This window comes from Vigna umbellata, chromosome 5 (assembly GCF_029865625.1).
Source record: "Vigna umbellata cultivar VRB3 chromosome 5, Vumbellata_1.0, whole genome shotgun sequence".
NCBI lineage: Eukaryota > Viridiplantae > Streptophyta > Magnoliopsida > Fabales > Fabaceae > Vigna > Vigna umbellata.
Window position 1 is genome coordinate 62,795,681 of NC_142169.1, and position 27,527 is coordinate 62,823,207.

General features: G+C 32.0%; 3 protein-coding genes and 1 pseudogene across 3 annotated transcripts; all 4 read left to right on the forward strand.

Moving 5' to 3' along the window:
• The first annotated feature begins 1,975 nt into the window (after window positions 1-1,975).
• On the forward strand, window positions 1,976-12,394 carry LOC124849078 (toprim domain-containing protein). The gene is made up of 21 exons (XM_047326937.2): window positions 1,976-2,357; window positions 2,447-2,577; window positions 3,019-3,074; window positions 3,179-3,236; window positions 3,320-3,421; window positions 4,153-4,236; window positions 4,711-4,791; window positions 5,227-5,292; window positions 5,372-5,488; window positions 5,641-5,688; window positions 5,785-5,870; window positions 6,246-6,306; window positions 6,719-6,901; window positions 7,239-7,370; window positions 9,017-9,078; window positions 9,971-10,054; window positions 10,845-10,976; window positions 11,315-11,411; window positions 11,486-11,620; window positions 11,694-11,761; window positions 11,992-12,394. The coding sequence occupies exons 1-21, from the start codon at window positions 2,102-2,104 to the stop codon at window positions 12,047-12,049; spliced, it is 2,097 nt and encodes a 698-aa protein (XP_047182893.1). The 5' UTR covers window positions 1,976-2,101; the 3' UTR covers window positions 12,050-12,394.
• A 2,238-nt stretch (window positions 12,395-14,632) lies between these two features.
• LOC124849086 (Sec14p-like phosphatidylinositol transfer family protein) lies at window positions 14,633-16,869 on the forward strand. Its single transcript, XM_047326945.2, has 4 exons — window positions 14,633-15,736; window positions 15,849-15,973; window positions 16,070-16,214; window positions 16,443-16,869. The coding sequence occupies exons 1-4, from the start codon at window positions 14,852-14,854 to the stop codon at window positions 16,695-16,697; spliced, it is 1,410 nt and encodes a 469-aa protein (XP_047182901.2). The 5' UTR covers window positions 14,633-14,851; the 3' UTR covers window positions 16,698-16,869.
• A 4,596-nt stretch (window positions 16,870-21,465) lies between these two features.
• Window positions 21,466-23,298, forward strand: LOC124849071 (FAD-binding Berberine family protein). The gene has a single exon (XM_088114832.1). It carries the CDS (start codon window positions 21,538-21,540, stop codon window positions 23,158-23,160), a length of 1,623 nt encoding a protein of 540 aa, XP_087970958.1. The 5' UTR covers window positions 21,466-21,537; the 3' UTR covers window positions 23,161-23,298.
• A 1,880-nt stretch (window positions 23,299-25,178) lies between these two features.
• Window positions 25,179-26,950, forward strand: LOC124849087 (berberine bridge enzyme-like 8 pseudogene; annotated as a pseudogene).
• The last annotated feature ends 577 nt before the right edge of the window (window positions 26,951-27,527 follow it).

Sequence of the window (27,527 nt, forward strand, 5' to 3'; positions counted from 1 at the left end):
AGCATAAACGTTATTAGCCAAAAAGTTTGAGAAATGCATTTTTTTTAAGTGTAAATAAAGGTTTGCCTTATCTTTAAAAATAATACTAGTTTGTGTTAATATTTGAAATTTTACACATACCTTTTATCTCTTTAAGAGGACTAGTATATAGGATCACGTCTATACAAGATGATGTATGGTGAATCATTATAATCTACCATTAGACAATTTTTTTTCCCAATTTTATTATAATATAATAAAGCATGCGTTTAGATTTTTGTCGAAATATCCCAACTATTTTTTTTAGTTTGGATCAAATAGCGTAGAAATATATTTGACACTTTTTTTAAGTATAATTAAAAAAATTATCCAAAATTCTAAATTTCTTACAAATTATAATAAATTATGTTTTAACACAACATAAGCAGAGGTTAGTGATTTTTAGTTATAATTAATTAGCGTAAACAAACAGAGACTTGTGTATATGTATTTCTTAAATATTTATAAATTATTTATATTTTAAAAATAATAATTAAAAAATAAAATCGAAACAATAAAAAGTGTATATGGTTATAAATATAATTATAGATAAAATAAATTTTAGTTATTGAAATAAAAAAATATTATAAGTAGTATTGTGTAAATATTTTTATTATTATAAGTAATTATTTAAATTTGAGAAAATAATTTAATGATAAAAGAGTAAATAAATTTGTATAATGAATAATTATTTAAATTTAAAAAATAGTTATTAAAATGATGAAACTGAAAAATAATTTTTTATTATGAATAAATATTTAAATTTAAAAAGTAATAATTAGAAGGATAAAATTAGAAAAATAAAAAAGACAGGTGTAAACTCTTTATATATAATTATAGAAATTATTTAAATTTTAAAATAAAGTAATTAGAAGGGTAGAATTGAAAAAACAAAAGGTGTTTATAGTTATAAATATAGTTATAGATAAAATAAAACAAATTATAGTTACTGAAATAAAAAATATTATAATTATTCATGTAAATAATTTTTCTATTATGAAAATTATTTAAATTTGAAAAAGTTGTCAATAAAATGATAAATCTAAAAAATAGTTTTATGTATTATGAATAATGATTTAAATTTAAAAAATATTAATTAAGAAGAACATTAAATAAGTACATTTCTTTGTATATAATTATAGGTAATTATGGATATATAGTTATAGATTATGAATTTAAAAATACTTACCAATTATAAACTATAATTATATACAAGCACATTAATTTGTTGCAATACACAAATAAAAAAATTAGTGGACTTTTATTTTAAATTTTTCTCTCAGTCGTATATTGATTAGTTGAATATACTATTTTCTTCTCAAAACAAAATAAAATAAAATAAAAAAATCCCCATAAAAATTCACGAGTCATTAAGGTAATAGTGTAAAAAAACTAAATATTATAATATGTTGAATATTAAAAAAATTTAAATCTCTGATAAAGTTTTGCAAATATAAGCAAATTATGACATAAATTAATTTATCACAGCCCTACATAATTATGAAAGTATTGTTGCCAAAGTTATTGTTTTCAATATTATATAAAATGACTTTTATTTTTTTATAATATAATTTTTTTTATATAATAACAATAGGTTAAAAGTGAACTCATCAAACATTATTATAAAAAAGAATAAAATCAAATAGAATCTTAAAAGTATATTATTTGTAATAAAACCTTTTAAAATAACACTGTAAAAACAATATCATTTCTAATTAATTACAGGATAATATTAACTGAAAACTACATTAATATTCAAATGTGTTTGCTCTTTCTAACTCACTATGATGAAAATCCCTCTTTGTTAAAACATTACTATAAACCAACAGTTACATCTTTCAAATAACCAATAACTAATTATGAAATAACATAAAATGTTTAAGTCAAATAAAATTATCCTGTGTAAACTCAACACCAATGATTTGATGCTCACTGCACTCTGTTTTTTAGACTTCAAAAACCTTGAAAGCCTTAAAACCAAAACCCTCTCCTTGCCACTTCTACTCTCTCTGTGGCACACACATGGAACCCTCTTAGAGAAAGACACAAAACCAAGACTCTCTGCATCAAGAAAACAAGAAGCATGCGCCTTCGTTATCCCTACACTCTGCGTCCCCTCTTTTTTTCTTCAAAGCTCTCTACCATGACCCCTCAAACCCTCTTTGATTCTTCTCCATTCTCAACTCTCAAAAACATTCATTTCTGTCAAAGACAACTTTTTCTTCCTCATAGACCCTTCTTCACTGTGTTCTGTTCCAAACCCACTTCAAGGAACCCTTCATCGCCTCTCAGAACCAACGGCTTCCATGGTGTCTCTCATGCCAGTATCCCTGGACCGGGTGAGGTGCCCTTTTCCGTGGGGGGACAGGTCAGCCTTAAATGTGTTTCAAGTTGCTAACTTTTGTGTTTTTGGATTGGTTTTCTGAAGTTCAATTGGAGAACCCCGTGACAAAGAGTGCGGAGTTGCAGTTCAATATTTTGAGGAAGAGGTTGGAGGCTGTTGGGATGGAAACTGGAATATGTGTGCCTGGGCAGTACAATCACTTGATCTGTCCAGAGGTATCTCCTACTTTCCTTCAAAGTTGAACAGAAGTTTTTTTAAATATGACTTATAAACTGTGATGTTTTGATCCTTTGGAAAGTTTTTCAGTTTTTTTAGACATTGTCCTCAAATTGCTGTTTCACTTTATGCATGAAAATTTGGGTATTTGTTATTAATCATGTCTATTTAAGGTGTGAAGTTGTGCAAATATTTTGTTGTTTGTTTGGCGAAAGATGATTATACAGTGAATTGAGGAGTGTTGATTATTTACTTCAAACCAATGCAATTAACTTGTTTGTATCTTTTATTTTCCATTTTATCTGGGATACTGGGACTCTGCAGTGAGAATAGTTCATTCATTCTCTTTACACGAATCCCATTTATACGTCCCAATAACATTTTTCATTTTTATGTATTAAGTTTTGCATGTGTTTGTCATTTAATATTTCTTTTGTTAGTGCCAAGGTGGCGATCGATCAGAAAAGAGCCTATCTCTTTACATTGCACCAGATGGGTATGGTATTTATCAATTTTTTTCCTAAACTTTTCTGATTCTTTTTTCTTAACAGATTGTATACATACTTTGTTTTAATTTTTATTTTTCTTTTTGAGTTTTAGGGGATCTGCTGCATGGGTGTGTTTTCGTGGAAAGTGTGGTTGGAAAGGCAGCACACAGGTTACATTTTTTTTCATTTTCAAGCGGGTCAGATTAACACAGGCAGATGTGGTATTTGGTTCATTTTCTACCTTCTGCTGTAGGCTTTTGCTGGAAGTAGATCTGCAGCAAGTATAGTAACCCCGGTTAACAAGAAAAGAGAAATTACGGAGGAGGAATTACAACTTGAACCACTTTGTGACGAGGTAATTAGATTATACGTTACCTAATTTTGTCCTGCACTTTTATGAATTTTGGATATGCTATAACAGAGGGGCAGATAGTGCTCATGACAAACTCCTGTCCTCCATTACTTTGGTGAATGTTTGGGTAAGTGTTTGTTTACCATCTTAGTTGAATTTTACAGTGATACACATTCCAATATTAGATTTTTTGTTAAGATAGTTTGACAATCCTCCCAATAACATTAACTGTTTCAAAATCAATACTATCAAAATCATTTCTACCAATCTCTCTTTGAAAAGGGCGCTTACAATGTGTCTTCTTTTTTTTTGCATACAAATAGATCATCTAGCTGTATTGAGTTTTGGCAAGCAATTATAATTAAATGCTAATGTTTAACTGGCTTTGCTTGCATACTCCTACTCTGCACTCAATAAATTTATTCTATATGTCTTGGAAGAAGAGCCATTGTTTCCTCTGATTTTTCTCATCTCTGCAGTTAGTGATTTATTTATTCTGGATATGCATAGAGCTAAAAGTGTATTTATTGAAAGTAACAAATACGGAGTGGTGTGTTGTTGGTCACAATAAACAGAAATATAAACAAGCCTTTGGAAATTAGAATCAAAGTCTTTGTTTATTTTCATCTGTTTGCTTTATACTAGTTAGATAGTTTTTCAATTGTGTTGAGGATGATATTTTTTGTTCATTTCCAGTCAATGCGGTGAATTTGACTTTGTTTGCCCTGTTTCAGCTGCTTGCATATTTTTCAGAGCGCTTGATTTCGAAAGGGACTCTGGAGAGAAATGCTGTTAAGCAGAGAAAATATGCAGATCAGGTGCAATTGACCACTAAATTGTGAATATGTATCTTCAATGCGTTGATAGTTCCTCTACATTAACAATCCTTATGATTGCTTGATTTCTTTGGTTGTTAGAAAGATCCTGGAGTGAACATCTTAGGTTGGTTATGATTTTATTAACCAGAAAATGCCTCTTGGCGTATATGTGATAACTTTAATTTGATATGATTTATGCTAGTTACACCTACTATTAGCCGATCATAAAGGCAGTCTTAAAAATGAAAATTTTCTATTTAATGTATTACCTTGAAAAAAACATGTTTTACATAACGATTAATTAGGCAGGGATTGCATTTGATTTTCACGTAACAAAGTCGTACCTTCAAAGTTCAACTATTTCCAAGGGTAGTATATAATAAAATTTACTTTTTTTTAGTGTTCTATTTTCACACTTTTGCTTTAAAAGTGATTTACCTGTTACTGATTGTTTTTGTAACATTTGTATGATAGATTGTGATTGCTTTCACGTATCGTCGAAATGGATCACTTATTAGTTGCAAGTATCGAGATGTCAACAAGGTGTTTTGGCAGGTATGCTGTACATATTTAGATTGAGTGCGAAAATTGATAAGCCAAGAATTAATTAGTATTAAAAGTTAAAACAACAGTGATGGCACTGTCATATTTTGGTGAGCATAATTAAACAAAATATATTCCACTAGCAATGTCAACATGTAACTATTGTTTTAGATTATTAGTGTTGGTGCCTTTTACTTATGGACATGTGCTCTGAGCTCCTACTCTTACAGCCTTACAATTTTTTTAAAGGTAGAGTATGCAAAAGCATCACAATATAACATATGATCCCAACTAGGTCCCTTTGTTACATCTATTATTTGCAGCATACCCAAATAGCATAAAAATAAAGAAAAGAATATACACAAGTAAGCTTTGCAATCTCATTTATTTATCTGATTTTATGACATTACTTCTTTCCAGTTTCCTCTAAATATCCTTTTATTTCAGGAAGCAAACACTGAAAAGATCTTTTATGGATTGGATGACATAGTAGGACAGAGTGATATAATCATTGTATGTATTCTGCTCTCTGTAGAAATTATGTAAAGTTTAAGTTTTGCTTTATGCTTAGCATATTGGTTTAACAATATAGGTTGAAGGTGAAATGGACAAGCTGGCAATGGAAGAAGCTGGCTTCTTGAACTGTGTCAGTGTTCCTGATGGGGCACCTGCATCAGTATCCTCAAAGGACTTGCCTCCTGAAGAACAGGTCCTTTTTTAATTCTCAAGACATTATATTATTATGTGTGTGCATGTTTGTAACTTTTGAATTTCTTCTCTGTTGCCATTTTTTTCACCGTGGTAGCATGTGTAATGTTAGAATCTAATGCTCTTGTCATATGTCTAATTCTGTAAAGCTAGGACAAAAAGTATCAGTATCTGTGGAACTCTAAAGATGAACTAAAGAAGGTTTGTTAGATTTTTTTTGTTTTTTTTTTTTCTGAATCTGCTAAAATATATAATTTTCTTAAACTTTATTTGTTTTGTCAATATTTATATTGATAGGCAACTCGAGTTATACTTGCCACTGATGGGGATCCACCTGGTCAAGCTTTGGCTGAGGAGCTTGCACGCCGCATTGGGAAAGAGAAGTTAGAATTTTTTTGGTCTTGCTTCTATTACATATATAACAATATTTTGTCACTTGTTTCATTTTAGTTTAAATGTTCCATGTATTCATTGTATATGATATTTAATTTTGAAGTAAGAAGAGTTAAACTGTATAGATCAGCTATTTTTGAGTTGCTTTTCCGTATTTTGTTCTAAAGAATTGCTTTTTAAGATAAATGGTGTCTCTGTAAATCTTTTTTGCTATGTTGATGTTGCTGTTGTTTCAAAATCTTAATGATTAGACAAGACCGAATGACTTTATTTACTGTTCTATATAGTCAGTTTATTCATATTATTTTCCTCTTTTCATGCTTGTTTCACATTTTCTTTAACCTTTCTCTGTTCAATGGTTGTAGATGCTGGCGAGTCAGGTGGCCTAAAAAAGGGAGATTAGACAATTGCAAAGATGCAAATGAGGTCAGATATCAATTTGCGTGTTCATGTTCCCCTTCATCTGCATCCTTCCTCTCATCCTCACCTAAAGATTAAACCTCTAAATATTGAAAACAAATAATGCTTCCGTAACTTTTTCCAGACCCATTTAGGTTATATTTATACATTTTTCTATCTGGTGTATGCTATTTATGCTGTCTAGTGTGCATTGTTTTGTGGACATGCATGTTTGGATTAGCTTATTTTAAAGAAATGATTTTTTTCAGGGAAAGCTTTCTGAAACGTAAGGGAGTATTTCCTTCTTATTATATGTTTCTGAACACCAACATAATTTTCCCACTTGTCTGGTTTGTGTATGTCACTTGTCATGCAGAGTTATTTGAAGTTGTTTGTATGTAATTTTGATAACTGTCGCGACCTTATGACATATTCACAGGTTCTCATGTATTTGGGCCCTGATGCACTCAAGGAAGTGATTGAGAATGCAGAATTATATCCAATACGTGGATTGTTTAACTTCAGAGATTACTTTGATGAGATTGATGCATACTACCATCGAACCTTAGGATATGATATTGGTATCTCAACTGGGTGGAATAATCTGAATGACTTGTACAATGTAAGGGGGCCGTTATTGCTATATTTTTCCTTATGCGATTAGCATTTTTTTATATATTTGTTTTTTCTTTATTTACTTTATGCATTTAATTACAGATAATAATATATCAAAAACAACATAAGGAGTCACCCCTAGTCTCAGACTCTAGATGACGCATAGGTACAACAAAAACAGCTATTAAAGAGTTTTTCAGAATATAATATAAGCTGCTCTAACATGTTTCATCAAATGCTTTTTTTAACCAAAGTACAATATTCGGCATATAGTAATAATTAAACATTTTTTCTGTGCGTGGACTTAGACATCCTGATATTATCTATTAAATTACTTTTATCAGGTTGTACCAGGAGAATTGACCATAGTAACTGGAGTTCCTAACTCTGGGAAGAGTGAGTGGATTGATGCTCTTCTCTGCAATCTTAATGAATTGGCTGGCTGGAAATTTGCACTTTGTTCTATGGAGAACAAGGTTAGATTGTTTATTTGTGACTTTCTATGTTCAGGATATTTATTGCTCACTTCTAGGTAACTATGAATTGGTAGATCATGTCTAGATATTTGTGGTAATATGATGATACCTGCGCTTACTCATGTACTTTCATTGTGGTTGGTTTCTGCTTAAGGGATCTTTTTCTCAGAGAAGAAAAGTAAATGAACTATTTCTCTTTCTTCCTCGTGTTTTACTTTATTTGTTGCATGTAAAGAAGTTATTTGTTGGAATGCTAGGGAATTGAATGTGTTTCAAAAACCATTGGTTTACTTAACTTGTTCTGTATGCTCAATATTACATGAACATTATTGAGTGAATAAAATAAAACTATTCTATTTGTCTCTAATCAGCAGTATATTTCTTCATATTAACTATAAACGAAAGCTCTTCTCCATTTGGTGGGGTTGGCTCTATTGATTAAATTTCTGAGAATCAGGAGTTTTGTCAAAAGCTTCATATGAACTATGAAATTGTTAAAATGTTTGGGAAAACATAATCCTTCAGAGTAGAAGTATAACCTGGTACAGAATGGGTGGAGGCAAAACCACAATAATTTCAAGTGCATGTTCTTGTGAAAATTTATCCTGTCGTTCTTATCAAAGCCTTATTTTTCATGTGTCAAGTATGTTAAGTGCCACCTACAATCTTTGACCATGAAAAAAGTAGTGGTTGACATACACCCAACGTCCACCCTGAATGCGTGGTTAACTTTGCAGCATAGATGGTGAACTACTATTAGACATTTTAATAATCTCATGACATTATTTATCACTTGTCAGGCAAAGTAAACCACGATTAGACATTTTAATAACCTCATGACACCATTAACCATATAGTAATAATTGTATGCAATCATGTTCATTTACTCTTAACCAGTTGTTACAGGTAGTTAACCATATTTATATATGTAATTAACCACTGAGACAATTAATATTCTAAAGATTCTATTAATCACTTGTGAGATAAAGTTAACCACTATTTGACATTTCAATAAGCAATATTGATAACTACAATCGTTCATTTACTCGAGTCTTAACCACTTGTGAAGTAAAATTGGTCATATTTACACATGTACTAAACCAAGTATCTAGGTGGACACCAGGTGGATAATTCCAGGGTGTATGTTGCACTTTTTCCTAAAAAAGAGTCAGTATAAGGTAAGGTGGTTCTCTGTTCGCATCTCAAGCTCAAATGTCTGCAGTAAATCACTTTTAGGAGTGCTATATACGCAATATATGTGGACAAATTAGAAAGCTCTTACAACTGCATTTTTCTTATTTAAAAGTACTATTTTATTTGGAGGATGAATTGATGTACCTCTTTTCTTGTTAGTCCCATACTTTGGTCATCCCACGATATCCTCAAAAGTGAGTGGTGGTTGCGTAGGGATTTCAGATTCAGTATTGAGTGTCTGTTCTTAGTAATCTTTATTGATTTGTTTAGCTGAAGTTCCTGGTGGAGTTGGACATGTGTTATAATATCTGTCATTTCTCTTATACTTCCGTTATGTATGTGGTTGTACCAAATTACTATGTCAACAGTATTTCTATTTTTAAATAGTCGCCTCTTACATTCCAGTTAGAAGGTTGTTCATTTTTCTGACTTTTTTATTGACTATCCTATAGGTCAGAGAACATGCTCGAAAACTTTTGGAGAAACACTTGAAGAAACCATTCTTTAATGAACGGTGAGCCTTGCATATTACTTATGATTTATGTACTATTGGTGCCTTGTTGATTATTTCTTTATTATTACTACAAAATTGACCATATTCCACCATGTGAGTTTAGGTACAGGATTACGTGACTTTGTTAGGCTCAATTCTCAAGAATATTATTAACCATGAGCTCCCTTTCAACAATTTTTTCCAATGTCATTATTAGTCTCCCTTTACTACTTTTTACAGAGCTAAAATCCATGTGATCTACACCTCCAATTCTCCAACATTAATTAGTGTTTATTTCCAGATCAAATAATAACTTATGGTGTTGTTTTCCTACATCCTCTGTTGTGTTATGTGCTCGATTTATTATAGTTTTCATTTTTTTTTCTTATCTGTATCTCATTAATGATTCATATTTTACTCTTTTCTTTCTATTAGAAATACTATGGCTTACATTATTTTATACCAGATAGCAAATTAATTAGTTCTATCTTGCTTGTATTTGTTGAGTTCATGTGAAGGCATGAGACATGTGTGGGATATGGGATTGAAAGTTTTATACTACTAGTTATTTGAATTATGGATGATATAGTACTCTATGCCTATGGATTGGCATTTATTACCGTGGTCCAATAATATCTTAGGACTTTTCCATTTGTGAGTGTATTAATTCGGTTTTTGATTTGGTGTTATGCCATTTTATTATACTACTGGAATCAGTATTACTTTTATCATTAATAATTTATAATTCTTTATCCTCTGCATTTTGCTTTATAATATTGCAATTTTACTTTCATTCTAAGGAAACCCTTATATTGGTCTAGTGGATGATAATATTCATTAATTTTCAGTAATTGTGATTGTTATTATGCATATATATTTGATTATCTTGATTGACTTGTTTATCTAATGTTAGTTATGGTGAAAATGTTGACCGAATGAGTGTGGAGGATTTTGAACGGGGCAAGCTCTGGTTAAGCGATACTTTTTCTCTCATAAGGTAAGTCCATTAAAAGGATCTCTGCTGGTAGTTGTAACTTTTGGCATGCCACATTCAATTATTTGTACAATCATCCTCACATTTTGGGCTTGACTGCTGTTATCTTTTATACATTTGTTAAGTTGATTTAGTTTACCAGTTTCCTTTACAGTTGTCTGTAATTGAAACGTGATGATGCATGCTATGATTAGAGGTGCAGTTGATTTTTTATTTATTTAAAATAGGAAGGGTTAAATCTTTCGAAATAAATATGGAAGCAGGCAGTAGCAACTTTAGTGCATTTGGCTCATTTATTAGAACAGTTCTTGATTGAAAATTATATGATAGCGCATTAAAACAATAGTAGTGGAGTGCATTTTTTTAATCATAATAAAAAAATTTCTCCTTTTAATTCCTTAACTGTTTTCCTTAAGGCACTGGTTAGTATTTTCCAGTTTATATTTGTTCTCTTGATGTTGGGTATTGGGGTGGTGCGGCTGTATAGTGGGTCAATATATGCCTGCGGCTGGTGGCCATATAAAATGATCAGACTGGGATTTTGAGCCTGGTTAGGTACCAATGGTGATGTATAAATTTTCAGGTCTCCTTAATTTATTGGAAATGTTTTACATAGAACTGAATGACGAAGGATCCTAACATGAACCTTTTGATCTTGGCTGTGTATTTGAATTATGTTAAAATCTCTTGCTTTAGTAGTGATTGTTGAATAGACTGCCGTCTAATACTACCCACATTTCTTAAACTGATGAAATCTAGTGCTTGGCTTTGGCTACATGGTTGTTGATATTAGGTGTGAAGATGACTCCCTTCCAAATATAAGATGGGTCCTTGACCTTGCAAAAGCTGCTGTATTAAGGCACGGGGTGCGAGGACTTGTAATTGATCCTTATAATGAGCTCGATCATCAGAGACCTCCAAACCAGTAATTCTCTTAAAAGAACTTATTCTAAATTTGTATTTTTCTGAGTTGTATTAGAACACTTTAGAATGCTGGGACTTGCTGGAGATTCCTTTCATATGAATATGTATTAGACAAGTACAAGAGAAATTACAGAATGGAAAATATACTTGAATGTTGTGTATTGTATATCAGAGAAGTGAATGTTATTTATAATCAAATTAAAGGATACATCATAAATAAATCTCTCTCCAAGAACATGCTGTTACAAATCATTCTCTGTTGCCAAGCTGCCTTTGTTGTTGACTAGATAATGGAGGATGAATAATTAAGATTAATCTAGTTGTTGCAAAAACTTGCAGGACCGAAACAGAATATGTGAGTCAGATGCTTACCTTAATCAAACGCTTTGCACAACATCATGGATGCCATGTTTGGTTTGTAGCACATCCTAGACAGGTTGGTAACAAACAGCTTTGGTTTCATCTGTTGTCATTTTACTTTTTCTGATATTCTTTCTTCTCATTTCATAGCTGCATAATTGGGTTGGGGATCCTCCTAATCTCTATGATATAAGTGGAAGTGCACACTTCATAAATAAGTGTGACAATGGAATTGTGATTCACCGAAATCGGGATCCTGAAGCTGGACCTATGGATCAAGTACAGGTGAGTGATTGCAGCACATTGTACTTACTTTGGTATCTTACAAGTAAAAGATACTGAATTGGGCTTGTCTCAGGTTTGTGTTCGAAAGGTACGTAACAAGGTGGCAGGGACAATAGGGGAAGCCATGTTGTTGTATAATAGGTAAATATATTTTTGCCTTGACTATTGTGCTGAAATGCTAGTTTCCTTACACTGTAGTAGATGATCAGGGATTATGATGAAACTTATCCTGATCTCTTCTTTCTAATATGTAAATGGCTACAGAAAAGTCATTGACTTGTGCTGGAGATTGAGGGGTGCAAACAATTTTCTCCTGTTTTGCATAAGCTTTAAGTCTTCATGGTTAACTCATTTTCTTTGGGAAATGGCAGGGTAACTGGTGAATACACTCCAACAGATAACAAGAGACCAACTGATAGAAGGAAATAGCAGTGAGACAAATCATTTTTCAGTAGGTTTGTACAGTGGTCGACAACAACTACGTCCTCAAACGAAGTTAACAACTGATACTAGGATCTTGTCTTAAAACACATTGGGGTGCCAAGTTAAGATCAACAGCGTTGGATTCAATCTTAACATGGGTTGTGAAAATTGATACTATAATATCATTGATTTGGCTTTCATTATTTGTATCCTGTAGTTGTCCTCTTATACGTGTTACGCTTACATCTTACTTTAATTTTGAAGTTCTGCATTTTAATCCTTGTATAGCGATACGGAGAGATTTTGTCTGTCACATTTTAATTCTTTGGTTATAAAGTGTTATTTGCTTTAGTCCTTCTTCTATATAATATAATGGTAGGTAATGTTTGGACAAGTTTTTTACTAACAATTTTACAAGAAAAATTTTCCAAAACTGAAATTATTTAAACTTTATGTATCAATTTTTTAACATATTAACAACTGTCCAAAATCCCACAGGCCAGACTGAACATTTAATTGATGTCTAGACGAATATTTGACATAGTTTTTCTATTTTAAACCAAAAAAAGAGAAGAAAGGAAGAAAAGAACAAGTCCTTCCAGCTTCGATGGTTGACTATTTCCCAAAACTAACATGGATGAATGATTCCAAACTGGAATTTGATAAATGGGGTAAAATAATGCAGAATGAAACTTTAAAATGTTCTTTTCTTAAATTAATAAATAAAATGCATGTCTGTGTCAGTGATGGCCAAATCTTTCACATGTTTTGTGATGTCGTTAGACCGAGTCAAACAAACTACCTAATATTTTTTTGTAATCATAAGATACCACATTTCAACATTATTCAACGGACGGAACTCTATTCTTGGTACACGTGGAAATACGACATAAACTTCTTTTTCTTCTTCTCCATTTTGCCCTCAAAATTTAAACTCCTGACATCGCCAGTGAATTTACAGTTTTTAATTTCCATGAAAAATACGCCAAAATACATGTTTTGTAAGTATGTATGTATATGTGTATATAAATTAACATTAGAAAGAAGTGAGTATATTATAGAGTAGTACTATGTATATTTTACATTAAGAGACTTTAAATGATAATTTTTCTTTTTAAGAAATAACTCGAAGAAACTTATCATTGAATATTACAAATAAAAGTAGATTATTTTTTTGTATTTAAAATATTCAATATTTTTTTTTCAAATTAAATTCTTGACTTTTGGTGCGTAATAAACTTGCAAGAATTAAACAAAGCACGAAAGCACGACTATTAAAGAAATGGAATGGATTTTGTTGCAGTCACGATCAAAACCATTAGAAAGTTTTAAAATTTGTTAAACAAAAACACCCCCATTAACCTAATTAGTAAGTATGCTTCAGTGCATAGTAGCATCAACGCAACCATTTTTATAGGTATCAATAATATTATAGAGACTTGTAATAATACAAGGTAAAAAAAATTATCTAGAGACAATACTAAGCAAACATAACCTGAAATGTGATCCTATGTTGAAACAAAATAGAAGGGATACAATTAAGGTAAAGAAAGTAGTGCTTAAAACATGTAATTATCGTGTAATATGTATTTGACTTACTTGCAACAACAAGATAAGTTTAGAGCAGAAGCCGACTAATAGCCTTTGCAGTAGCTTCAACAAACAATAAGACTTTTCCTGCATGTTTTGTGCCACTATTAAAGCCACAAGAACATTCCCCTTCCTCTTTATTTGGGGACATGTACAACACATTGCCCTTGCAACAATATCAACAATCCTCACCCTAAATAAGATGTCATTTGCAAATTGTAATAGACCAACCTAAATACAAAACAATTTCTAAAATAGCTTTGAAAGTTTTCAAATGCAGTTAATCAATTTAAATAAACTTTAGTCTTAAGAGAATAAGCCAAAATATTTCTTACATAGAAAAATACACCTTTTACACTATTTTTGAAATTCCTAGTTTAACCTCTTTATAGCTATTCAAAATTCAATTTTAAACTTAAAAACAAAATTTTGAAATAACCTCCCTCCCATATTCTATTTTAAATTCAATTCCTAGTTTCCCTTTATAATACTATAAACAACATTAAAAAAATAACGGTTTTTTCATATTAAACACAAAATATATCTTTTCTAGTTATATAACCATATCACAATTGCTTTAAAAAAATACAAAGTGATACTATTTATACATAACGTTATCTTAATTATTTAAAGCAATATTACAGTGCAAATCCTATAGAGAAATATTAGTATAACATCAACTAATATTGGATTATACTATTGTAATATATGTGTATGAAAGATTACTGATCTTTATAATACTTTAATGAATTTGTTTAAAACTATTCATGTTTAATTAATGATATGAAAACATTTCATGTTTGAGGAAGAAAAGAAAAAAAGAGAGAATAAAAGTAAGGTTGGACAAAAAGCAATAAAGAAAGAGTATGATTGTGATTGATGGGGTGAATAGTGATGGTATCACGCCTTAATGTGCTGGATGCCAGAGCAGCATAACTCTCGGGAAAAGGAAAATCCCTAACGGCTCCTCTGTGTTGGATCCATTATGTGACCGTTGCTGCCATAAACCCTTTTTCCAACCTTTCAAATTACTATATATTACCCTCTCACCTCTCTCACCACCATGAACATAGCACACACATTCACAAACCTTTTTTTGATTTCTATATTCTGATTCATAACCTAGGTGTGTGCTTGTTTTCTGAATACTAGATCTTTCATTTACCCTTTTTAAGTATCTGGGTTTTTTCAAGTTTTCTTTTTGTTCCAATTGTAACCATGACTGCTGAGGTTATGGCTCAAGAGGAGACCCAGACAGCTGAGGTTGTTTCTGTTGCTGAGCCCCAGAAAGAGGAGAAGGTTGCTGGAGAAAATGTGGAACCAAAGGAATCACCTTTGGATGAAAAGAAGCCCAAAACGGTGGAGAAAAGCTCTTCTTACAAGGAAGAAAGCAACTTCCTTTCTGATCTCAAAGAGTTGGAAAGGAAGGCTTTGATTGAATTCAAGTCAAAGCTTGAGGAAGCTATCTTGGGAGGCACTCTTTTTGAGAAAGAAGAGCCAAAGAAGGAGGCTTCTGCTGAGAACGAGGCAGAAGAGAAGAATGAAGCTGAAGAGAAGGAGGAGGGGAAAAATGTGGAGGTTGAGGAGAAGGATGTGTGTCTTTGGGGAGTGCCCCTTTTGCCAAGCAAGGGAGCGGAAGGCATCGATGTGGTTCTGTTGAAGTTTTTGAGGGCTAGGGAGTTCAGAGTCAGTGATGCGTTTGAGATGCTGAAGAAGACCCTTAAGTGGAGGAAGGAATCAAATATTGATTCTTTGGTGGATGAGGAATTTGCCTCAGACTTGGCCTCTGCAGCTTACATGAGTGGAGTTGATCATGAAGGGCACCCTGTGTGCTACAACATATTTGGTGCATTTGAAAGTGAGGAGCTTTATCAGAAGACTTTTGGGACTGAGGAGAAGCGCAGTGAGTTCTTGAGATGGAGGTGCCAGATGATGGAGAAGGGTATTCAGAAGCTCAATTTGAAGCCGGGTGGCGTGTCTTCCTTGCTTCAAATCAATGACCTCAAGAACTCCCCTGGTATTTCAAATAAGGAGCTTAGAGTGGCCACAAAGCAAACTGTTGCAATATTGCAAGACAATTATCCTGAAATGGTCGCAAAAAATGTAAGTTCTTTGTCCCCTTTTTTAACTCTCTTTTATCCTACAGTGCTCACAATAAGCTGTGATTTTGATGTTTAAGGTATTTGATTATGAATGTGATGTTGTTTCATTGTAGATTTTCATCAACGTTCCTTTCTGGTATTATGCTCTCAACGCCCTTTTATCTCCTTTCTTAACCCAAAGAACAAAGAGCAAAATAGTGGTGGCTCGTCCTAACAAGGTCACTGAAACATTGACCAAGTATGTTCCTATCTCATCCATTAAATTAGCCATTTTGTTCATTGGATGTTTCATCAGCATCCCGTTAATGATCTTAATTTCTTTGCACTCAAAAAGGTACATTCCAATTGAGGAGATCCCAGTTCAATATGGTGGTTTCAAGAGGGAAGATGATGCTGAGTTTTCTTCCCAAGATGGTGCTGTCTCAGAAATCATTCTCAAGGCTGGATCAACTGCAACCGTTGAGATTCCTGCATTAGAGGTACTAACTTCACAGATCATTCATACAATTTCACATAGTTGTTTTGCTTTTGGTTTACAATCAGAATTGAAGTTTTAGAGTAAACTTTTACATATGTGAGTTATTGAAGTTTGAAAGTAAACTTTATGATAAAAAAACAATGCCAAATCACAAAGCACATAAGGAACTTTATAAAAATTTATCATTATTTTTCATTTACTGGACTAAAGGGTGGTTGCATCTAAACAGGTTGGAAAGAGTGTGTGCTGGGATTTGACTGTGCTGGGTTGGGAGGTGAGTTACAAGGAGGAATTTGTTCCCAGTGATGAGGGTTCTTACACAGTTATTGTTCAAAAAGGAAAGAAAATGGGGTCACAAGAAGGGCCTGTTAGGAACACTTTTAGGAACAATGAAGCAGGGAAAGTTGTCCTCACTATAGAGAACAACACAAACAAGAAGAAGAGGGTGCTGTACCGTTACAAGGCCACCAAGAGCTCCTTCTGAGTTAGTGTGTGAGAGAGACTGAAGAATCCTGAGCCATTCTTTCATTGTTATTCATTGGTTTATATATCATTTTTTGCCTCAAGAGTGAAATTGATTCAAAGTTCATTAAATTTTTCTGTGCCAATAATGTATTTGATAGTTTGATGTAAATGTTAAGAGTGTTTCCACTTCAGTTTTTAGCTTATGCATTTTTTTAATTTTATTGATATCATAATTTACACTCAGTTTTCCTATAGTTTAAGTAATCTGTTATATAGCAAAAGAAAAAAATATCTTATTTTAATATTTTTATTAATAAAAATCGTTGTAACGTGATTTTTTTTTTAATTCATAAATTATACTAAAATAGTTTTTTAGCCAGACGGGTATTATTATAACTAAAATCAGCATTATTCAATTGTTTAAACATACGGTCGAATTATCCACCATGGAGAAAAAAATCAGTGAGTTAAACTGAGAAAATGCGTTATTTTTTAATTATTTTCATGATGTTATTGCCGTTTTTTATATTTCAATATTATTTTCTACAATGTAACTGTGCACAGCCTTTTTTTTTTTTAACCTGTTATAAAAAAAATTAAGTGACCTTGAAAAGGATAAGGATATTTTAATAACATTTTTTTTACAATATTTTAATATCATTTACGTGTCATTATGTGATTGATCCAATGTTTATGATTATTATTATTATTGATTGTAGAATAATTTTAGACCAATCACACACGTAGATGATATTAAAATCTTGTAAAAAAATATTTTCAAATATCATTATTCCTTTAAAAAGTACATACATAATCTGGAGACTCAATTATCTGTCTAGCAAAACACAAATGCCTTGGGCCTCAATAAAACATAAGTTGGGCCTTTAAAAAAATTTGGTACCAAAAACCGCATACATTCCCATGTTTTTTATCTGTACCCTATCTCTAAGTAAAAGACTAAAATACCTTTGACTTTTTTATCTGTACCCTATCGTGTTTTAATTAAGTCAACTTTGGTAACCAGTAACAGTTTCAATGTGTTGGTAAGGCTTAGGCAAATTCAAACACGCACCACGTAGTTTACGTACGTACTCACTTTTCAATACATATCTGAATTCAACTCTCCTCCAAACATGACTTTCTTCTGCAATAAATTAATATATAAATATAATCTAAAAAAAAATGCTTATTTGACCACCAAATTTAATCATTCTAAGAAATTCCACCACCTGATTTCTGCAAAAAGTATTAAATTTGATCATTACTAAGATAGTGAGGGACCAAAGTAAAAATAATCGAGACACGTAATCCTCATCTATATCATTTGTTTCACTAGAAAAAGTAATATTTATGTAAATGGATCCCTTTCTAATGACCATGCATTAATGAAAATGTATATATTATGAAATTTTAAATATTGAATCATTCCAAAATTAATATAAAAGAAGGTTTAATAATTTAAAATGTAAATGTTGACATTTTTACGTTGACATTAATAAAGATGAGATAGATGGCATTAAAGATAAGAAAGAAAGAATAAGGGTAAACAAAAGGAGAAAGATAATATGAAAGAGGTTGAAGAATAGGAAAGGAGACATTGATGTAAAAGTGTGTATATATATATAGATTAAAAAAGAGGGCATAAAGCATGAGAAGACCAGGTGAAAACTCGTGAAGTTCGTATTTGTTTTTAATGATGTCATGTTTAATCAAAGGAGGAGATGAATCATATCATATATTACTCCTTACCAAGATGAAGTCAAATAACTAACAATGTTTCGAGAATCCTAAAATCCAAAATTGTTATTAACATCCAAATTTCGTGAAATAATTAGACTGAAATTAAATACAATAAAGTCTCCTATCAAAAGCCATCAAATCTTAACAATCTTCTTAGAAATATAATAGTCTTTGTAAAAAGGATTTTCGTAATTTTAGTGATACTACATTCACACATTTATTTCAATTAATTATTTTATATTTTTCTATCTTTAATATGGTATTAAAGTTAATACGAATTCCTAGACAAGTTTAATTTGAGTATCATTTATTATCAAGTTTTTTTATTTATTTTCATGTTTAACAAACTCGTTTGAATCCTCAACAAGAGAGATGTGTACTGAAATCTCATATTAACTAAAAACATAATTAAATTATAATATATAAATAAATACAAACATCTTTTTATTAAATTAATTTTATAAAATTAAATTAGACTTAATTTTATTTGTATAAATTACAAGATAACGTTAAAGACTCTTGCAAACAGAAGCATAAAATATAAAATATAAAACAATAGATTAAAATAAGAATGTAAATTACATAAAAAAATAAATAATAACAAACATATTATCAAGCTCAATAAAAAATTATTATATAATATCTAAAGCCAAAGTAAGTAATTATATATAATATTTAATTATACCTTATTCTAATAGTTTTTCAAATTAATAAATAAATCTTACTGATTTCCGACTCTAACATGTATGAATTTGGTCCTGTAAGCAATTTGTCTTGTAAGAATGTCTATTCTGAGATTTTCGTAATTTACTTTTAGCTTATTTTCATAAAAAAAAAAAGTATCAAAAGTTTGTGTGTTTTAACGAACATTGTGGAAAAATCAAAAGTTTAAACAATATTATTTATTTTTTGTTTATCCTTGTAGTTTTGTTCTTTTGGAAGTGGCTTTATCGGTCTCCGTTTGCAACTTTTGATGTAAATCTGACCAACAATCTAATCATTTTTTCTTCAATCGTCAATTATTTGTTGTTTGTGGAAGTAGTTCATACTGGCGCCGCATTCAGTATATGAAACTTCTTGGATATAAACTACGTAAACCTCTGTTCAAAACTTTTCTGCCGTTTTTAATCAACATTATTTTCAACGTTTATGTTTAGCATTACACTGCAAACCACGTAAAAATTTCTGTTAAAGAATTATTTTTTATTTCTTTGCTAATAACACTACGCATGCAAATACATTTGCTTGATCAAAAATATGTTTTGAGCTTACACGGGCTTTGTCACTAAAATAGACAAAAATAGATCATATATTACGAGAACAGACAAATTTAATTCAAAATACTAAAATGGAGAAGTCGTGGAGGCCAAAACGACTTCAAATGAAAGTCGTGCCCCCTGCACGACTTCACACTGTGCATTTGACCAGTGGTGAAGTCGTGCACCCCAAAAACGACTTCTAGGTTCTGTAATCGATTACAAGGTACTGGTAATCGATTACACAATGTTGAAATCGTGACCCCCCTGCCCGACTTCAGTGTAGTAGGCAAAAATGCTACTGGTAATCGATTACGACACTTCTGTAATCAATTACCAGTGTTTTAAGTGTGCAAGAACCACCCTGGTAAACGATTACAAGCTTCTTGTAATCGATTACCAGTGTGTTTTGGTTGGTTTATGAAAATTATTTTGTAGTTTACATATTTTATGTATTGTTTGTTATAGGAAAAAAGAAATTGTGGTTATTATTTAATGAATGGAGACAAATTTGAAGAAAAGAGAAAAAAAATATTAATAAGAAATATTAACAGTAATATATTAATAATTGATTTGATTACAATTGGGTAAGATTAAGAAATAACTAATGACGAAATGGACAATTTCCCCTATGATGATCTTCGTTGCGGCACTAAGAGCATTTTTTTTTTGTTATAAGAGTCTTCCCAGTCTCCAAACTAGCAAGAGCCTTTTGTTTAGCGATCCAAACTTTTCTGTATGACACAGAATATCCGAATCGAGCTTTAATATCTGCGTCGTCATTTTGGTCCACATGGTGGATCATCTTCCTAGATACCTTTCAATGTGTACTGTCGTTTTTTTTTTTTAATTTAAGCTTCTTCCTTTTGTAATGCATTTTGAATTCAATAAAAGACTACAAATTTCATTTATGATTTTGTCTTATGATTTTACTTTCTTTGTTCTATTTACATTAAATTAATTACTCTTCCTATACATAACAATACATTACAATGTCATCAACAACAATGTGTGCTTACAAATATTCAAATCATTACACATAATTAAATTCAAATAATGCTTTACAACACAATAGAAATTTTCATAAACCAACCACAACACACTGGTAATCGATTACAACAAGCTTGTAATCGCTTACCAGGGTGGTTTTTGCACACTTAAAACATTGGTAATCGATTACAGAAGTGTCGTAATCGATTACGAGTATCATTTTTGCCTACTACACTGAAGTCGTGCAGGAGAGTCACAATTTCAACATTGTGTAATCGATTACAGGATCTTATAATCGATTACAGGACCCAGAAGTCGTTTTTGAGGTGCACAACTTCATCACTGGTCAAATGAACAGTGTTGAAGTCAGGGGGCACGACTTCTTCATTTGAAGTCGTTTTGGCCCCCACAACTTCATGTTTGGTCAAAAATTGCCCCCTTACGTAATATTCTAGACAAATTGGTTGGAAAAGCCGCTTACACGGTTTAAATATATCTGAAAATCATGTGAAAGTGAAACTGGAATATATTAGTCGACTTATTTCCAAAAAGTTGACTGCAGGAAGAGTAGAACATTTAATTCAGTAAAGATAAATAAATAAATTAAAGAACCTTAACCAATGTTTGATTTCACATGAGATATTACAGAATATGCGCAATCATATTAGCAAGGTCAAAGAATGATTGAGTTACGTTATATATTTCGTATATATGAAAAATATTTTGTCAACTTGGGAAACCCTAGTCATCTTTTCATTTGTCTTTGACGATTTCTTCCTCCACTGGTTTTCATTATAAAATCCAATGTAGATCATGCTCATTTACAATAACCAAAAGCTTCTCTTTCTTGTTACCTCCATCAGATAACAAAAAATGGAAGCTCTTTCTCCTCCGAGAATGCTACTATCAGTATTTTCCATTGCTGTGTTACTTTCTACGATTCCCCAATCAGCTTCAGCTGCAAATTCAGCTCACAACACTTTTCTTCATTGCCTTGTAAACCATTCAGAACCCTCTCACCCCATAACTTCAGCCATTTTCTCGCCACACAACTCTTCATTCTCCTCCGTCTTGGAAGCTTATGTCAGAAACCTTCGTTTCAACACCTCCACAACCCGAAAGCCATTTCTTATAATAACTGCATTGCATGTATCACATATACAAGCATCCATCATTTGCGCTCAGAAGTACAACTTGCAAATGAAAATCCGAAGTGGAGGCCATGACTACGAGGGTGTGTCCTACGTGGCTGAAGTCCCTTTCTTCATCCTTGACATGTTCAATCTCCGAAAAATTGAAGTTGATATAGACACCGAGACAGCTTGGGTGCAAGCTGGTGCAACGCTTGGTGAAGTTTATTACAGAATTGGTGAGAAGAGTAAAATTCATGGTTTTCCAGCAGGGGTTTGTCCCACTGTTGGGGTGGGAGGCCACATAAGTGGTGGTGGCTATGGTAATATGATGAGAAAATACGGTCTTACAGTGGATAATGTTGTTGATGCACAAATGGTTGATGTTGAAGGTAGATTGCTTGATAGAAAATCTATGGGTGAAGATCTCTTTTGGGCCATCACAGGTGGTGGTGGATCTAGCTTTGGTGTAGTCCTTGCCTACAAAATAAAGCTTGTTCGAGTTCCTGAGGTGGTGACTGTTTTCAGAGTAGAGAGAACCGTGGAGCAAAACGCCACCGATGTTGTTTATAACTGGCAGCATGTTGCACCAACTATCGACAACGAGCTTTTTATCAGACTTATATTGGACGTTGTAAACGGTACACGAAATGGAAAAAAGACTGTAAGAGCTTCTTTCGTAGCTCTATTCCTCGGTGACTCCAAAAGCCTTGTTTCTCTCTTGAACGACAAGTTCCCTCAGTTGGGATTGAAGCAATCTGACTGCATCGAAACAAGTTGGCTTCGGTCGGTGCTGTTTTGGACAAACATCAACATTACAACACCTGTTGAGGTTTTACTTGATAGACAACCACAATCACCTGTGAACTACTTGAAAAGAAAATCTGACTATGTACAAAAACCAATTTCCAAAAAGGGTTTTGAAGGACTTTGGAAGAAGATGATCGAGTTGGAGTATACGCTATTTCAATTCAATCCTTATGGTGGAAGAATGGCTGAGATTCCATCAACAGCAACTCCTTTTCCTCATCGAGCAGGGAACCTGTGGAAGGTTCAATACCAAGCCAATTGGAATCGGGCTGGGAAAAAGGTAGCAGATCATTATATAAACTTGACAAGAGTACTTCATAAGTATATGACTCCTTTTGTCTCCAAGAATCCAAGAGAGGCTTTTTACAATTATAAGGACCTTGACTTGGGAATTAATCACAATGGCAAGAACAGTTATGCTGAAGGAAAAGTTTATGGAGTCGAGTATTTCAAAGATAACTTCAACAGGTTGGTTGAAATAAAGACCAAGGTTGATCCTCATAATTTCTTTAGGAATGAACAAAGCATCCCTACGTTGCCATATCGAAAGAGTTAGGATAATAGCAACTCAAATGTCATTAATGTTTCTAGTTTGTTGATTTTTAATTACTTTGTTTATTAATGTGGTGGAAAAAATAAGTGGGTTAACAAATTATGTTAGTTTGGTATTAAATTATGAAATGTGTTATTTCTTAATTATGTACCTCTTCTTTGTTATGTAAACAGTCATATAATTTGAGATGCAGTTTTAGTAAAAGTCTTCTCTAAATAACATGAAAATATTGAATTTATTAACTTATGATTGTGTAAAAGTTTAGACAATGAAAAAAGAATCATATTTAAAGAATAGTTAATTATTATAATTGGTGTTACTTTAGACAATAATTGAAACAAATATTATTAATGTTAAAAAAATGGTGGAGATGACAGATTGACAATATTGGTTGGAAAAGACAAATATGATAACGGAAGATGGAGAGGAGAGGAAAGGAGGTGCATCATGAAATGGAAGATAACCTAATAGTTGTAAATAATAAAAGAATATTTAGGATTTAATTGAATTAAAATAACATATTCAAAGAAAAGACTGAATTCAAATTAATATAATAATATTTGACCTTCAAGCTTCGTTTTGGTCATGGTCATGGATCACCCAAGTTCAGATCTATAATGAAAATTATTTTATGAAGACTCGCTTTCGCTTCCTTAACTAAATCATTATATATATATATATATGAGTCGCCAGCTCATTCTTTAACATGCATGCGAGCTTAACGGACCAGAATAATTTAGCTTTGTAAGTGGTCTTGTTGATTTACATAGAATTCCACATATTCATTGCTGACACGCAAATAATATTTTTAAAATAAATAAATTACAAATTTAAAAATCATAAACCAAACACGTGACTTTAATATTATTATACAATAATAACGTAAAAGACCAGCTTAGATTGCATTTTTAAAAATAGAAATATATTTGGAAAAATTAAAAATTAAGAAATCTATTCGATATTTTCATAAAAAAATAATACCAAAATCATAGTCGAACCAACAATATTTAAAAAAAAAATACAAACGCTAACAATAATAACACTCTCTTGAAAAAATTTTATTTGTTAAAAAGTGCTGTTATATATATATATATATATATATATATATATATATATATATATATATATATATATATATATATATATATAAACTTTACCCCTACAATTTTTTATAGATTTTAATCAATAACGAAATGTTATCTCATCAGTATCAAACAAAAACATAAGTATTTTTAATTGTGTATAGAAATAAAATTTCGTGTAATGGGGGCATGATCCCCCTTAGACAATAGTACGTAAGATCTATTCCAATGGAATTATATTTTGATGAAAACAAAACTTTTCTTTTACTATTATTATAAAAAGGATTTCACATTATTTTAAAAATATTTGCTTGTTGATGTATTCAATTAAAAAATATTAGGATTTGTTGAATTGTTGCAGTTGATACTTCTCGAGAAACAAAACTCAGAGAGGTGGTGATTTGTTGGTGCTGCTGGTGATGGTCTGATAGTGGTCGCTGCTGCGGCTGTTGCAGATTTTCTGTTCTGCAATTCGTCTCTTGCATGGTGATGGCCTGGTCTTCTGCTGCTGCTGCTGCAGCACTGCTACTTGCCCGTTCTTGCTGCTGCTATTATTCTACAAAAGTCATCCAGATAATTAAATAACTTGTAATAAGCGCCTCCATAATTGTTTGTCATCATACAACTGAATATATATAGCTCTTCCAAACACAGCTTTGTTTCAAAACTTTTTTTTTCCATCGTAGTTGTTATATTTTTTTCCTTAACATAATCATTTAAAATGCATGTACAGTATAAATGTTTCATTTAAGAATAATATTTATTTCTTTCCATTTAAAAATATTAAGCTTACTTGTATTTATAATTTTTCAGAAACCAAAATAATGTAAAAGTGATTTTGATAATGAAAAAAATGCAGAATCATAATTTTCAAAATGCTTATAAATCAAATAGAGATGATGTTGAATGGACTCACTAAAGATCCTTTTCTTTGTTTACGTTATCAAACAACGTCATTCGGAAAAGAAAAATGGAAGTGATTTCTCCTCAGAGAATACAACCATTGTTACTTTCCATAATCGTTGTCTTGTTTTCTATAGTTGCATTTTCAGTTTCAGCTGAAAATTCAGCACACAACACTTTTCTTCGTTGCCTTTTAAACCATTCAGACTCCTCTCACCCCATACTTTCAGCAATCTTTACAACAAACAACGACTCATTCTCTTCGGTGTTGCAAGCCCACATAAGAAACCTTCGTTTCAACACCTCCACCACCCGAAAGCCATTCCTTATACTAACTCCATTGCATGTATCCCATATACAAACATCCATTATCTGTGCCAAAAAGCACAAATTGTTGATGAAAATTCGTAGTGGTGGCCATGACTACGAAGGGGCGTCTTACGTGGCTTCACAACCATTCTTCATCCTTGACATGTTCCGACTCCGGTCCATTGAGGTTGACATAGACTCCGAGACCGCTTGGGTTCAGACCGGTGCGACACTTGGGGAACTTTATTATCGAATTGCTAAGAAGAGTAAAACTCACGGCTTCCCAGCTGGGGTTTGTCCCTCTGTTGGAGTGGGAGGTCACATAAGTGGTGGTGGATATGGCAACATGATGAGAAAATATGGTCTAACAGTAGATAATGTTGTTGATGCACAAATGGTTGATGTTGAAGGTAGATTGCTTGATAGAAAATCCATGGGTGAAGATCTCTTTTGGGCCATCACGGGTGGTGGAGGATCTAGCTTTGGCGTCATCATTGCCTACAAAATAAAGCTGGTTCGAGTTCCAGATACAGTCACTGTTTTCAAAGTTACAAAAACCCTCGAGCAAAATGCTACTGATATAGTTTACAAATGGCAGCATGTTGCACCGGCTATCAGTCACGACCTTTTCATTAGACTTATCTTGGACGTTGTAAACAATGCACAAAAAGGAACAAAGACCGGAAGAGCAACTTTCGTAGCTCTATTCCTTGGTGACTCGAAAAGCCTTGTTTCTCTCTTGAATGAGAAGTTCCCTCAATTGGGAGTGAAGCTATCTGACTGTATTGAAACAAGTTGGCTTCGTTCAGTGTTGTTTTTCGCAGACATCAACATTTCAGAGCCTGTTGAGATTTTACTTGACAGACAACCAAAATCACTCATATACTTGAAAAGGAAATCTGATTATGTAAAGAAAGCAATTTCGAAAGCAGGGTTGAAAGGGATTTGGAAGAAGTTGATTGAGTTGGAAAATACAGTAATATTATATTTCAATCCTTATGGTGGAAGAATGTCTGAGATTCCATCAACAGCATCACCTTTCCCTCATCGAGCTGGGAACCTATGGAAGATCCAATACCAAGCAAATTGGAATCAGGCAGGGAAACAATTTGTTGATCATTACATAAACATGGCAAGAATACTTCACAAGTACATGACTAGTTTTGTCTCCAAGAACCCAAGAGGAGCTTTCTTCAATTATAAGGATTTTGACTTAGGAATTAACCACAATGGTAACAACAGCTACACTGAAGGAAGAGTTTACGGAGTGGAGTATTTCAAAAATAACTTCGAGAGGTTAGTTGAAATAAAGACAAAGGTTGATCCTCATAATTTCTTTAGGAACGAACAAAGCATCCCTACCCTGCCTCACATGGCAAGTTAGAATAATAGTTACTCTGAATTGTGTTATACAAATGTTTTGCGAGGAATAATGAGAACTAAGAATGTTTTGTTATAAGTCTCGGATGGATTAATACTTATTAAAGTTCTAAGTAATGTTAATGTGACTCTTTATATTTCTGACAATTACTCAGAATTTCTAAGGATTGCTTCCAAAGCATACAACACAACTAAGCTAAAAGGTAAAGAAATTATCTTCCTTTGATTTTAAATTTTATGTTGTAAAATTTTGTGTCTCATTTATAAAGTGGTATTAGAGTTGTAGATCTTGAATAATAACACAAACAATTCTTTAGTACCGAAGAACAAGATTGATACTAATGTCGAAGCTCTTTTATTTGGAGAAAATTATGACTTGGGCTACGTACGACAATTATCTAAGAAAAACAAAAAGGAGCTCTTCAAGTGTTCTTTCTGTACCTTCAAATTTTTTTTTAATGTCTAAATTATATTTTTATAAGGATAACTTTTTTTCTCTCTTTTATAATTATCTCACCCACCTACCACCTAGTTTTCTTAACTTCAATTTAAAAAATCACGGAATTTCGAAATCTAGTATAAAAATCCATCAAATTAAATTTGATTAAAATTCATCAAATTTTAAAGTTTATCAAATTTTAAAATTTGATTAAAAAATTTGTTGAATTTAAAAATCCGGTTAATAAACTCACTGAA

Bases quoted from the DNA above. Each gene is read 5' to 3' on its own strand.
- LOC124849078 (XM_047326937.2), top strand. From the start codon at position 2,102: ATGCGCCTTCGTTATCCCTACACTCTGCGTCCCCTCTTTTTTTCTTCA. The intron at 3,422-4,152 runs GTAATTAGATTA...GCCCTGTTTCAG, and splicing joins TTGAACCACTTTGTGACGAG to CTGCTTGCATATTTTTCAGA. The intron at 9,079-9,970 runs GTGAGCCTTGCA...ATCTAATGTTAG, and splicing joins AAACCATTCTTTAATGAACG to TTATGGTGAAAATGTTGACC.
- LOC124849086 (XM_047326945.2), top strand. From the start codon at position 14,852: ATGACTGCTGAGGTTATGGCTCAAGAGGAGACCCAGACAGCTGAGGTT. The intron at 15,737-15,848 runs GTAAGTTCTTTG...GTTTCATTGTAG, and splicing joins CTGAAATGGTCGCAAAAAAT to ATTTTCATCAACGTTCCTTT. The intron at 16,215-16,442 runs GTACTAACTTCA...GCATCTAAACAG, and splicing joins TTGAGATTCCTGCATTAGAG to GTTGGAAAGAGTGTGTGCTG.
- LOC124849071 (XM_088114832.1), top strand. From the start codon at position 21,538: ATGGAAGCTCTTTCTCCTCCGAGAATGCTACTATCAGTATTTTCCATT.